The 14,483-nt window shown below is 53.2% G+C and overlaps 1 protein-coding gene across 1 annotated transcript in view; it reads left to right on the forward strand.

Annotated features, from left to right (window-relative positions):
* The first annotated feature begins 7,426 nt into the window (after nucleotides 1–7,426).
* LOC111142128 (insulin like growth factor binding protein 2) overlaps nucleotides 7,427–14,483 on the forward strand; it is a 24,656-nt gene continuing 17,599 nt past the window's right edge. Inside the window, exon 1 of the mRNA XM_022495111.1 lies at nucleotides 7,427–7,953. Coding sequence (XP_022350819.1) covers nucleotides 7,506–7,953 — 448 coding nt within the window. The 5' untranslated portion in view covers nucleotides 7,427–7,505. The remainder of the gene's footprint in view (nucleotides 7,954–14,483) is intronic.

Genomic DNA, 14,483 nt, shown 5'->3' on the forward strand with positions numbered 1-14,483 from the left:
GACTGTGAGTTCCAGCAGCTGGGAAGGAGCGGCTGTCACGCTGGAGGTAAAAGGGTTGATTTGCTTCATTCCTATGGGCAAGCCTCTGGAGAGCCGCAGGGCCCCTCGTTCTCCAGGGAATGAGCGGCAGCTTGAGAAGTGGAGGGTGCTGGAGTGACAGCTTACCTAACATGCAGATGTTCTCGTTGGTAAAGAGGGGTGGGGGCCATGCCCGCCATGCTCCCCAGAGGTGGCCCGAACAGCCTCTTCTGTTCCGTCTGTCCGTTCTTCAACCCCTTGAAGATGAGCCGGCCTGGGGGCTATCCGACCAGCAGAATGAGGATGATATGATGTGGTGAGGCTTCTGGATGCCAAGAAACCTTGCAACTTCTACTTGTTTTCTTGGGACACTTCCTCTTGAAACCCAGCTTCTTCACCCTGAGGAGCCCAAACCACATGGAAAAGACCGGCCAGGGGGTGTGGGGGAAGTCACGCCGTGGTCGACCACCCAGTTCAGCTGCTGGCCAAGAGCCAGTGTCTGGTGCTGGCCAGGTGAGTGAGCTGTGCTCTCAGGTGTGTCCAGCCCAGTCAGGCTTCCAAATGACCCAAGTCCCAGACACTGTCTCTCAGAGCCACAGGAAAGGGCCTGTGTGCAAATTACCCAGCGGAACCCAATTAATCCATAGTACCTCAAGAGATGATACAGGTGGTAGTTTGAAAACTTTAGTCTGGGGATGGTTTGTTACACAGGGAAAGGTAACGGGACGATGGCAGTGTGGGCCATGAGGGCCTAGGGGACAACTGTGCCATGCACCTTGATGTTAGCAAATCTGGAGTTAGAGGGTTGGTTCCCAGGGTAGTGGAAATGTAAGGGTTTGACATCTGGCTCTATTACACACTATAGATCTTCCTTGACTTACAGTGGGGTTATGTCCTAATAAACCCATCGTAAGCTAAAAACTCTGTAAGTTGAAAAATTTTCATGTAAGACACCCAGCCTACTGAACATCTCAGCTTCGTCTAGTGTATCCGAAATGTGCTCAGTTGTGCAAAAGCAGCTCACACAAAGCCGATTTTGTAGTAAAATGTTGGAATACCTCCTGTAACTTATTGATTACTGTACTGAAAGTGGAAACCAGACTGGTCATATGGATTTGGAATGGTTGTAGCGTATTGGTTGTTTACCCTTGTGATCGAGGGCTGACTCTGAGCCTCAGCTCTGTGCCACTGCCCAGCATCAGGAGAGAGGACCATCCACTCATCCCTAGCCCAGGAAAAGATCCAAGTTGAAAACTTGAAGAACAGTTTCTGCTGAACGTATATTGCTTTGGCACCGTTGCCCACTGGAAAAACTGTAAGCCGAACCATTGTGAGGCAGGGACTGTGTGCAGGGACCGCAGACTGGTCATTTATCCTCTCTGGGCCTCATCTGACACTTAAGGAAATTTAATATAAGAACACCTGTGCGAGTGCTCTGAGTTTTGTTCCTTTCTTCCTCTGAGGTTTGTTCCTTTCTTTCTTCTTCGTTGCCTGTGCCTGTGGCCATGCTGATCAGCTGGGTCTCCTGCTTACAGTAGGGAGAAGGTTCTGAATTCTCTGGCCAGTTCCATGCTTTCTTCCAGGCTTCTGAGGCACCACTGCGCTCTGATGTGTACTTCCATATCTTTCTTGTTACTCTTCCTTGCATTTCCTGGAAGCTGTGTGCCTCCAGTTATCCCCTTCCTGCCTCACTGCGGGCTGGGGATCTACTCCCACCCCTGCCTCCCCAAGCTTGGGGTGATTTCCTCCTCCTGCAAACATCTTCCCAGCTCTATTATTTATTTTTTCTAAGATTTATTTATTTATTTTAGAGTGAGAGAGAGACAGAGATTGAGAGCATGTGCACGCGTGGGCTGGGGGCAAAGGAAGAGGGAGAGACTTAAGCTTAAGAGAATCTTAAGCAGACTCTGTGCTGAGCATGGATCCCAGTGTGGGACTCAATCTCATGACCCTGAGATCATGACCTGAGCCGAGACCAAGAGTTCCAGCTTACTAACTGGGCCTTCCAGGAGCCCCCATCTTCCCAGCTATATTAGAGCAAGGGCTTTCCTGGGCTCACACTGAGGAACTGTCAGTCTCATGCTCCATCTCCATACAGTGCCAAGGGACATGGGCCCCTCGTCACGAGCAGGAGGTAATAATAACAGCGTGACTATGTGCCACTGAGGGCTGCGTGCTGGGTGGAGGGTTTCATTTACTCTTTGCAGCTCACTTTTGAAACAGGCGCTATTATTATCCTCCCCTTATTAGAGATGGGAAAACCAAGGCTCAGAGAGGTGGAGCAACTTGCCCCTCATGGCACAGCCAGTGAGGGAAGAGGCTGGACCTGCGTCCCGTCTGGCGCCAAGCCCTTTCTCTTAACTCCTCTGCCAGCCTCTGGGGCTCCCATTCCCATTCTGATTTTCTTTAGTGTTCTAGCTGTTCGATTACTTTAAAGTCACCCAGCCCAAGGCCATACCTTCTAGAGGGCAGGGTCATCCAGGAACTTAAGCCAGCTTCTGGGGAGCGGCAGGTGGTTAAGATGCTCCGAGGACAAAGATGATGATGGTGATGGGATCCAGTTGCCAGCCGGGTGCGTGAGGCCGGTTCAAGAAATCACCACAGAGCAAGCCGCCCTGGCCTCTTCCTTATCTCCGAGCACATTTTTCATTTTTTATCTTTTCCACAGCAACGCTTCCCAGATTTTCATTGTGGAGTTTCCAACCAAGGCATCGGCTCAGAAGAGCCAGACGTCCTCTTGCTTGCTCATTTGACTTCAGGATTCGTCAAAGAAGAGGTACACCGTCTGTGGCAATTCCCAGGGGTGTGGACGGAGAGGAGAGGACACTTTCTCTGCTCAAGCAATACACTTACCTCTTTCTTCCTTTCTCTTTCTTTCTTTCTTTCTTTCTTTCTTTTTTTTTTTTTTGGTGCTTTTCTTCCTCCTGAAACAAACAAAACTAAAACAAAACTTCCATCATAGAAACGTCTGCACTTTTCAGGTGTTACTCATGGTACTTAATCATGATACACGGGTAGGGTAGGACATTATGTAACATTGTGTGATATGATTTTCTTTTAAAATTCATCCCATTCTATCATTTAAAAGGTACTAGGCTTCCTCAGTCATCCGGGAACTGCGAAATAAAACCACGATGCCGTGCACCTGTATATCGCCCAGTATGGGTATGTGAGAAAAGATGGGCTAGGTCAAGTGTTGGCTGGAATACGGAGCAAAAGACTGTTGATGGCGGTAGAGATGCACACACTGACTTTGCAAAGCTTTCTGCCTGTCCTCTGTCTACTAAAGCTGAACACATGGATACCCCATCACCCAGAAATTCTGGACCTAGTAGAGCTGCAACAAAAATGTGTGCCCGTGCTCAAGAAGCAGCTTGTTCTGGAAGGTTCGCGGCAGCTGTGTTCAGAAGAGTCAAGCATGGGGAACTATCCAAATGCCCATCCGCAGTACCACGGGTAAAGAAACTGTAGGACAGTCATAGCAAGGAACACTGCCCCGCAAGGAGAAGGAACCAGTAACTGACCACATACGAGAATACGGATGCATTTCACCAGCGTGATGTGGAGCATTTGCCAGACACAAAAACACTGCCTGGTGTATGTGTTTGTTGATGTGAGATGAAAAAAGAGGAAAAACTCATCCATGTTCGTAGAAGTCAGGGTAATGGGGTGCTGGGGGTAATACCTGGAAGGAGGTGTGAAGGGGCTTCTGGGTGCTATTTGTGCCTGCCTGCCTGCCTTCCTTCCTTTTTCTTTTCTTTTTTCTTTCTTTTTTTCTAAGCTTTCACTTATTTATTTGGCACAGAGAGAGATAGAGAGACAGTGAGAGAAGGAACACAAGTAGGGGGAGTGGGAGAGGGAGAAGCAGGCTTCCCGCTGAGCAGGGAGCCCCAATGCGATGTGGGGCTCTATCCCAAGATCCTGGGATCATGACCTGAGCCTAAGGCAGACGCTTAACGACTGAGCCACCCAAGCACCCCCATGTTCTCTTTCTTCACTTGGGTACTTGTTATAGGGAATTTGTGAACATTTATCAGGTTTATGGTATGTGCACTGTTTTGCATGAACAGCATATTTCAATACAATGTTTTAAAAAATACACTTCTCTGTCTGATGACTTAATGGAGATAAGTCTCACCTTGGGTCTGACATGCCTTTAATATTTCTCTTTAGACTGGCTCATCTTTTGTTAACCAGAGGAATATGCCAGGTTCAGAGGCTTTCAGTGGGCAACAGTATCCAGCTTGAATGGAATGGCATTGTTTTGTTGTCACTTTGTTTATTTTTACGGTTGCCATCTATATATGGCCATCAATCTTGGTTTTCCATTTATGGTAGTGATATACCGTTTATTTTAAAAATAGCTTTTAGTTGCCAAGAAAAAAAAAGAGAGATCTGACTTCACATTAAACAAATATTATGTAAATAATAGTACAGGTGGTACTTGGTTAAGGTAAACCTCCTGAGGGTGGAGTTTGTGAAACATTTTTCAAATGGAAAAAGGCAGGGATTAGGGGGAGGGGAGAAAACCAGTTTCAGCCTGTCCCCATCTCTCAACAAGTCCCCACTGCCTGGCATCATCTCTCAGGCCTAAGCACATACCCTTGACAGAGGACTCATGAGCAATTTAAAGTAAGGTAAGCTCCAGAAAGAGTGGGCACAGCAGGGACGAGGAGGACAGAGAGCCTGGGTTCACTCAACAAATATTTGTCGAGCCTCTGAGTGCCCAGCGCTGTTCTAAGCCCTGTGCGGGCAGTTAGAGAACAAAACGGTGGGTCAAGTTCCTCCACCTCTCCAGGCTTCGGATGGCAGAGAGCCATCTGGTAGCAGCAGCCAGGCTTTCTGGAGGAGAACTCCGAACCTCACAGGGGTTAGGACTTAAAAAGATGGGGTTAGTGGTGGCAGTGGTGTGTACGGCTGTGCGTGTACGTGTGTGATAAAACAGACTCTTCCCCAGGGAACTAGGAGAAAAGAATTGGGTTCCCCAGGGAACTAGGAGAAAAGAATTGGGGTCTGGCCATCAGACTCATTCCAGAGCAATCTCGAGTATTTTGGATTTGTCAAGTTGACCTCACTTTGTTCATCTCCACAGTGCTTTGCTGAGAGATCAAGAACTTTAAATAGAGCTGGAAAGAGAAAGATTCTCAAAGAGTCCTTGAGGCGCTGAATGAGTGAATGAAGGTCTCTCCAGCCTCTCTGCGGGATGTCATAATGGAGAATGTTCTCACATTGCCCAGAGTATTTTTAGAGACAGTGCTTTTCATCCATTCACTCATTTATTCATTCAGTGTATTCGCTGAGTGCCTACTACGTGCCAGGCCCTGTATTTTAGACCTGTGTCCTGTCCACATGGTAACAGCTAGCCACCTATGGGTATTTTTTAAATTTTTGGCTAGTTCAAATTGAAATGTGCTCTAAGCATAAAATACACCCCAGAGCTTGAGGATATCGTTGGAAAAAAGGAATGCTACATCTTTCATTAATAATTTATAATATTGATTACATATTAAAATGGTATTTTGAATATATTGAGCTAAATAGGGTATTCAAATGGGTTTCACCTATCTCTTTTCACTATAATTTAATGTGGCTGCTAGAAATTTGAAAATTGTACCGTGGCTCTCATTTGTGCTTTGCATTCGATTTGAACGGGACAGTGTCACGCTAGGCACTGTCCGCATGCTGAAGGCACTCAGACCCCAGTGGGTGAGGACAACAGGAGCAAATGCTACCAGAGAAGTACAAGGAGCCAGGGCACACCCAGGAGGAGAGATGACTGTCTCTTTCTACTTCTGTCAGATCTGCACTAGACACAGCTCTACGGAATTCCAGAAGTTCAGCTGCGGCTCTTTCACTCCTCTGCTCAAACATGGACACTGCGTCCCCTGCCCGCTGAATGAAGCCACATCTCACAAGTCAAGGGACTTTCCTGCTGGTCCTCCCCACCCCTAAGCTCTCTGCTGGCCAAAGTGGACCTCCTTTCTCCAACCTTTCTTTCTCTTTTGCTTTGGCTGGTCCCTCTGTTCCCAGTGTCCTTGCTCTCCCCGTGTCTCCCTGGGTAGATTTCTAAGTTTAGATTTCAATTCTGATTCACCCATGAGCCCCCTCCTCCTTCAAGTCTCTGACAAACGAGTTGTTTGTCCATCTTACCAAAATCTTCACCCCAAACGCTGGGGTTTCTCACTCACCTCCAGGACCAGGTGGCCACTTGGCGAGCAGTTGTGGAGTTCAGTCAAATGGCCGGGAGTGCTAAAGTTAGAGCTGGCATGGAGGGCTCTGGGGGTGGGGTGGGGGAGGGTGGCAGAAGCTTTGGGAAATTAAACCTAGGTTGGAGTCAGCTTAAAGGTGCATCCCTGGTCAAGAGAATCTCTCTGACAAGAGTCTTTGTTAGGGTCACAACATGGGTAATAATTAAGGCCTGGTCCAGCCTGGAACACTGGGGGTTGGGGGCAGCCAAGAGAGATGACTCAGTTTAAATCAAACAGAACAGGGAAGGGAGGCCATCCTTGTCCATCTGCAAGACCCCATAGAGCTCTAAATGCCTTTCCCCTGGGGCCTCCTCTCACACCTGGCAGTCTATCCGACCTCTCCAAGACCCCTGAGGCAGAGTGTTGGGGGCGGGGGGGGGGGGGGGGCGGGACCTCGCCCATAGCAAATGCCTCTGGATCAGGGAGAGGAGGCAACTAAGGGATTATTTTGGGGGAAGTCAGGCAGAGAGGAAGAGAACAGGTTTCTCAGTGTCCAGAAATTGCATTTCTGGTAATTATATGTTAGCAGATGTTGGCAGGGTTGGGAAACTGCGGTGGTCACCAGGAGGGGCTGTTCAGGCTAGGCTGGTCTAGTGGATGGGAACCTGCTTCTTCGGACCAACTCACTGATGACCAGAGGCATTTCCCCAAGCAACATGTCAGCACTGAGTGGAACCCTGAGGATGGAGGGAGATGGTGGGAGCGCTCTGAAATCCACCTGAAGGCCGAGACTCCGTCTTATGTCCCTTGCATTGCCCCAGCAGTTAGCCCAGTGCTGGCCGAATGGGAAGCACGCAAACTAAGTCCCTCTGAACTGAAAACAGGAGACAAAAGCACCCACTTTTCTCCACTCCCGCGCCGATCCTACCCAAGCCCCAAGTTACTCGCATTCCCCTGGATTCAGGGAGCCCGGGGTAAGATGGGTGTGGAGGGACGGAGGTTCTACGGGGCAGCGGGGTGGTGATGCTGCAGGGGACCCATAGAGCCCAGAAGCGCGGCGCGGGAGGGTGGGCTTGCGGGCGTGCGCGCACTCACAGGCCGGCGCGCGGGAGTGCCGGGGGAAGGGGGTGGTCTCCAAAAGGGGGAGGGGAGAAGGCAGGGGGCGGGGAGAAGCAGGGCCCTTTAGGACCCGGCTGCGGCTGCCCGCGAGAAGGAAGAAGTGGAGGAGGAGGCTCCCGCGCTCGCAGGGCCGTGCCACCTGCCCGCTCGCTCTCCGCCGTCGCGCTCACCACCGCCAACATGCTGCCGAGACTGGGCGGCCCCGCGCTACCGCTGCTCCTGGCGCCCTCGCTGCTGCTGCTGCCGCTGCTCCTTGGCGCCGGCGGCGGCAGCGGGGTGCGCGGCGAGGTGCTGTTCCGCTGCCCGCCCTGCACGCCCGAGCGCCTGGCCGCCTGCGGGCCCCCTCCGGCCGCGCCGCCCGCCGCCGCTGCCGCCGCGTCCGGGGTGGCCGGCGACGCCCGCGCGCCCTGCGCGGAGCTGGTCCGCGAACCCGGCTGCGGCTGCTGCTCCGTGTGCGCGCGGCTGGAGGGCGAGGCGTGCGGCGTCTACACCCCGCGCTGCGCCCAGGGGCTGCGCTGCTATCCCCACCCGGGCTCGGAGCTGCCCCTGCAGGCGCTGGTCCTGGGCGAGGGCACTTGTGAAAAGCGCCGCGACGCCGAGTACGGCGCCAGCCCCGAGCAGGTTGCAGGTAACGCGCACTGGGACAACTAGTTCGGAGAAACTTGGAGGGCAGCGGAGCGCGGGCCGGGGGCTGTTCCGTGCGGGAGCGGCGTGCGACGGGAGCTCCGCGACCGCTTTAGTGGAGGAACAGCGGAGTCCTCGACCGGTTGTGGGCGACTGCTTGGGAGGGGGACCCGAAAGTCAGGCCCGGGGAGGGGAGCTGGAGTTACAGCGTGCGGGAGAGCCCTGGCTGCTTACTGGTTTGGTCGGGATAAGTGGGCAGAGGAGAGGCATCCCTGTTACCGTGGTCTTCCCCGGGTGGACGTACCTCGACTTATATTTTGGAAGGGGGGATATACTGGGGAGGAGGGTGTTGGCCAGACCCAGGGGAGTACGAACTTGAGGCTTAGCTGGGGCACAGTTTGAGTCGGTGGCCGCCGACCGAAGGTTTCCTGGAAAGGTCCGGGTGGAGGACACTGCTGGGGGGCGGAGGCTGGCGGGTGCCGGTGACTTCGGGGACGTCTGATGAGAGCGGGGCGCTAGGAGAAGGGCGGCAGCTCGTGGAGGGACCCTTCCGTCTGGGATGGTGAGGTGGAAAGAAAGGACTTGGTACTCCGTAGGGTGGGTTGCTTAGGAGAGAAACGCAGACGAGCGCTGCTCTTGTTCCGGGGAGAACGAAGAAGGCTCGTGCTTCTCTGTTGGGTGGAACAATAAGAGAGGGGCATTTCGGAGACTCTGCCCAGCAGTTGAGTCAGTGTAACTTAAGCCGGGTCGCCGGCTGCAGTCCCGGGGCGGGGGCAGCAGTGCTACTCACTAGAGCATCTGGGCCCCCGGGGCGGAAGGCAGGACGATGCCCGGGCGCTGGACCCGGCTGCTCTGACCGCGGGGAGGTGTTATCCCCGTCCTAATCCGGGGAGATCCTCCCTGTCCGGTGGAAGGGGGGCCCTGGGAGTCTTTGTAAGGGATCCTCATTACCCCCAAAACGTTTTTGAGGGACACGACCAGGCAGTCAGAATCTCACATTTGTTTTGGTTTTTGTTTTTATAAAATTACAAAAGCCTCCTGCCCCAGTGGTCTGGAGGAGACTGTAATTATTTTCTTTCTTCTTGGAGACAGTTGAGAAATGTGTCCACTGCCTGCTGCTGTTGTTTTAAAAAGCAAGCGAGTCTGACCAAGTTCCTCAAGCTTAAAAAAAAAAAAAGAAAGAAAGAAAGAAAGAAAAGGGATAAGTGAAAACGTTTTTGCTTGCTTGTAAGCTTATGTGGTCATAGTCATGTACCCCCTCCCCGCCCCCCAAGACCCTCCCGCCTCCCCACCTTTCCTCTCCCCAGCTGTTATTTTTTCCCTGTTCTCCTTGGGAATGGAATTGGGGCTAAGAGTTGAAATCGTTCTTCTATTTCTCTGGCACATTTTGACCTTGAGTGCAGAGCAAGTTAGGGTTTCCTCAGAGGAGCTAGCAGAAACCCTGAGTCCCTTTCTTCTTCCTCCGCTTGCTTCCCTCCCCGCCTGGCCTCCAAGTTAACCCTTCCCTCCTGCTTCTCTTAGAAAGTAATAATAAAAGGAAAAGACTTGGCCCTGTGTTCCTCCTCCGTGGCCCCCTCGATCCTGCCCCCCCCCCCCCCCCGCCCCCCCCCCCCCCCCCCCCCGCCCCAGCTCCCCTCCGGGGAGGTACTGTGCTTTTTGAGCTGAACTCTGACAAACTAAACATCTTCCTCAGCAGGGTGAACTTTTCAAAGGTCTCCAAGTTCACAGACTCCTTTGGATTTTGATCGTCTTAATAATTAAGTGTGTGGCACAGGTCCTCCCTAAACGTTGTACTTTTTTCACCCTTCCTCCTTTCCACTGGCAGCTCTCCTGCTTCCAAGCCTCAGAACAGATGCGGGAGATTCTCCCCATTCACTCCTCCCTAGAGCCCGAAGGGGGGAGTTGTCAGGGGAGCCCAGGGACAATGGGGTGAGTTCATGGGAAGAATGTCACTCTGGATTTTCTGCCTGGTTATGGGACTCCTTTCCGCCAGCTAGCCCCAGCTGCCTCCTCAGCCCTCTCCTCCCAGTGCCCAGACAGACGCCTTCCGCATTTTTCTCTTGTGCTCCAGACTGGGAAGAGGGGACACTGGGGGTGGGAGGTGGGAGCTAGATGTGGAAGCTGGGTGGGCACCCTGGAAAGAAGTGTCCCAGAGCAGGGTGCTGAGGGGTGAGGACTGGGCAAGAGGGGGCACTGCAGGGTGAAGCCTGGGCTGGCAGGGATGCAGGGAAGAGAGGGGCAAGTTTCGAGGCTTCTGGGCCCGAGAGGGTCTTGGGCTGAGGCAGGGGCGTGGCACTGCCCATAGAGCCCTGGGGTCCGGGTTGGGTGTCGGGGGTGCACAGAATGTGGCCCAGAAGAGACCGTAGCCCTGAAAGCTGCCTCCTCCCCCCTCCATCTCCCATCCCCTTTTCTCCCCTCTCTGAAGAACGAGCTCTCTCCCATCCCAGACTGCATTCCTCTTTGAGCAGGTTGCTTTTGAGAATTTTAAACATACCCTCTTATTTTGAGGCAGCAAACCCCAGCAGTTCCGGCTTTGCTGTTAGCTCTTTTGTCTTTGTTCCCAGGACTCAGGGGCTGTGTCGCTGACTTCCTGGGGACGGCTGGGATGCAGGGGGTGGGGGTGGGGCACATCTGCGGGTGCTGAGCCTCCATCCCTTGGGGGTGATGGGTCGGGACTGGTTGGTTCAGAGAAACTCAGCATGTCAGACTAGGGCTTGGAATAGGTGAGTGAGCCTGGAAGAAAAATGGGAGTGGGGGGCCCCCTGAGATCTGTTGCGGTCTGGATCTTAACAGTGTGTGGGTGTGTTTGCTGATGGAGTGGGCAGGAGTGCCTAGAAATGTCGGGGTAAGAGGAGGATGTGGGCACCCTTTCAGAATTCAGGGCCGGTGGGGTGGACTGGCTCCCTCCGCATCTCCCTGCCTCCTTCCCTGCCGTGTACAATGCCTGGGATTATGCCGAGGGGCGGAGCCGCCCCAGTGGCCGTCTGGCCGTCTGCACATATAAACGTGCTATAGAAATGTGCAGTCATTCAAAGTCCCAGGGCAGGCAGGCAGGCGGGCGGGCGGGCGGGCGGGTCTGAGGAGCCTTTGCATCTGCAGTTGCTGGGGGACTAGAAAGGGGGGCAGAGGCTAGCACTGATTTACAGTGGTTCAGTGCAGCTTCAAGAAAGGGGAGAAAAGCAATGGGACTTCTGGCTCCAAGCGCTGCTTTGCATCTTGTCTTGCATAAATTTGCATACTGAGTTCAAAGTCGTAAAATAGACTTGGGGAATGAGTGGGACCCACTGTCACTGATTGCTAACACCACTACCTTCCGCCACCCTCCCCCCTTCTGGACAGAACACCCAGCACTTGCCCCGCTAAGCTGCTCTGCCTGAGTCACCAGGGCGCGTTGGGAGGAGGAGGTGGGGGAGCTGAGGTGGCGGGAGGGGGACAGAGACCGGTGGTTCCTGGGACACCTGACCTAGCGGGGTGTGGCTGTGTGCACTCTGGCCTTGGAGGGAGGTCTGGTCTGGAGGGTGTGGCTCCCCAAGTCCCAACCGGGTGAGGAGGCTAGCAGTGGTGGGCTGGCTGCCTCCTCCGTCCCCTTGTGCTCCTCTGAGGGCTGGAATCTGAGGAAGTCATGGAATCAAGGGTTTTTTGCCTGCAATTTCCTTACTCACCTTCCACTCTGGCCACATTGTTCACCGTGATGGTTCCCTTTGTGTGGTAATAACGATCCCATCCATTCCCCTGACCAGGTATTTGAAGAAGCTTTGAGGAAACCAAATCCTCTGAAACCAGGTCATAGGATCTTGTAAAAATAGGGCTGAGGAGTCTCTGAATTAGCATAGGTGGTGGTGTCCAGGGGAAAGAGGAATCTATGTGTTCACGACCACCGCAGAGGTCTATCTTTGCTCTGGTTCTTGGCCAAGTTGAGCTATTGAGTTTCCTGGCAGGCAGAGGGAAGAGGAAGCTTAGACAGTTCTAAGATTTTGCTTACCTTAGCACGGAGCTTTAAACTGAAATTTTCGGGCAAATCCTTCCTTTGGGTTAGGGGACTACATGGAAGTTAGTCTTAGAAAGACATCTGCGGGCCTTGGGAGCAGGAGCCTGTTTGGTTCCCTTTGTCCTGCATCCAGGGCCTCCTTGGAGAGAATCCCTGTACTGGAGCGCATTAATCAGGTTAGCTTCTAGTCGGGTCTCACATTAGCTGTTCTCTGCTGTAGAAAACTGGATGCACAGTTGCTAAATTTTGATATAAGGAAGTTCCAAAAATTCTTGGTTCCAGTGAAATGCAAAATAGGACGACAGTTCCTGGTGGGGGGCTGGGGGCACAGCAGGGGCTTCTGAAGGGAATGAAGGAGGAGCAGAAAATATGTAGGCTCTGCCCACATTTGGTTTTGTTGTTGACCCCGCTCATATGCTACAACACGGTACCAGCAACAACAACGACGACAAAGGGCTTGGTTATTACTATTTTTTTTTTTTAAGATTTTATTTATTTATTTGACAGACAGATCACAAGTAGGCAGAGAGGCAGGCAGAGAGAGAGAGAGGAGGAAGCAGGCTCCCTGCTGAGCAGAGAGCCCGATGTGGGGCTCGATCCCACGATCCCACAACCCGGGACCATAACCTGAGCCGAAGGCAGAGGCTTCAACCCACTGAGCCACCCAGGCGCCCCGGTTATTACTATTTTTGAAGAGCCTCATCACCAGGGACCGCACTTCATTTCAGTCTGTCCCTTCTTAGTGTTCCCAGTCTCCCCTTTCCTTCCCTGCTTAATCCATGCTGCTTTCCTAACCCCCTCTCCCCTGGCCCCCCGCGGCCTCTCCCACTATGGCTGGGTCTTGAACACCTGGCTGGATGCTAAGGAGGCGGGTAAGGCTTGAGAAATGGCACAGAAGATAGATGTACCCCAGCCTTCCACAGGACTCCAGGTAGGTGGAGACCACGTAGGTGATGGGGACTGGAGTGCTGGAAACAAATCTAATTCTGGGATGAGGAGGGTGGTTGGCAGAGGAACATGGGGCTGGGCTTTGTGGGGTGGGGGTGGGGGGGCAGGGGGCACATCCCCAAGGGGGTTTGTGCTAGGGTTGTTCTCCCTGCAACCGAGGCAGAGAGGAGCAAGGTTAAGCTTTTAAGTCACCAGGGGAGCTGGTGTTCTGCTTGGCAGATGTTCTAGGCCTCTCTGCTCCTTGCTGTCTCTGGCCGGCTTTTTGCTGAGATTGGCAGGCAGCGGCCAGGGGTTCGGTCGCCTTCCCATCTGTCCTCCTCCTATCATGAACTGGCTTCCTAGCCTGCTTTGTCTCCTGTCTTCCAAGATCCCTGTGAGGGAGAGAGGGAGGCTTTTTACCTCCATGTTGCAGCTTTGGACTCTGAAGCTCAGTTAGGGGACGGCTGAGCAGGTGAGTCATGAGCTGAGAGGCTGCTGACCTTCCTTCTGTTCCCCTCCGCCCCCGTGGTCAAGCAAGGGAAGGGGGTGCTGTAGGCAACAAAAGTCTTTGACCCCGTCAGCCTGAAAGTTTGTTCCTGGACACCTGCCACATATGGGCCAGGTCTGGCTGTTTGCATTCCCTCAACTCCACTAGGAGGCCCAAGGCCTGGGGACTTCACAGAGAGGGAGGTGACCAGTGTGTGGCAGTTGGGAGAGACAGAAGGGTTCCAGGGTGGGGTGAGCAGAGGTGGGGGGCGGCCGCCCTGCTTGTGCCATCATGGGGACCGGGTTCCATTGCAGCCTGAGTTTGAGAATCCGAGTGCCGACGCGTGTGGGCCTTCCTCGAATACCAGTTTACCTGTTGGTGGGATGGGGATGATTGCCTCTCTTCAGCGGGGTGCTCGTGAGGACAGCTGTGGTGCCGGTGAGCGTCCTGCATGGAGCAGGTGCTCACACACACTGGCTGCCTTGATGGCAGCTGACCGTGTCTCCTCCCTGACGCCCAGCGAGCTGGCCTTCCAAACGAAGGCCACATGGGCTGTGTCGGGCCGGCCGCGCGTCTCCCTGGAAGTTTTAGGGTCATGCTTCGTGGCCTCATCGTGGTGTGAAGTTGCTTCAGCTCAAAGCTCAGTTTCCAGCCACATGCTAGCCAAGGCAAGTTCTCCCCCAGCCTCCGTCTTCCTTATCTGTAAATCAAATATTGTTAGCAGCAACTCCGTAGGGGGGCGCTTGCACGCGTGTGTGTTTGCGTGTGGGTGTGTGTATGTGGAAAGCTAGATAATACAGACAAAACTAAGCACTTCATTTTTTTTTTTTTGTAATAAATCACATGCTTTTCATCTCTTTACGTATAAAATGGAAATATCCATCCCTCTGGCCTACTTTCACAGACTGTAGTTGAGCTGTTCGTAGAAAGGGTAAGGAAACTGTACTTTAAATACAGTATAAATGCATTTGACGTCAAACAAGTGGTTTGAGGTGAGCAGGCTTCCATTTTTTAGGGATGAGTTAGGCAGTGCTCCTTAGGGCCCTTACCCCGATGTCTGAGGCTGACCGTTCTTCATCTGGGAGCTTCACCCTTTAACCCCTCAGTTGGGAGGGGAGGGACTGCAGGAAGC

This window comes from Enhydra lutris, unplaced genomic scaffold, assembly GCF_002288905.1.
Source record: "Enhydra lutris kenyoni isolate GAN:26980312 unplaced genomic scaffold, ASM228890v2 scaffoldscaffold1, whole genome shotgun sequence".
Taxonomy (NCBI): domain Eukaryota; kingdom Metazoa; phylum Chordata; class Mammalia; order Carnivora; family Mustelidae; genus Enhydra; species Enhydra lutris.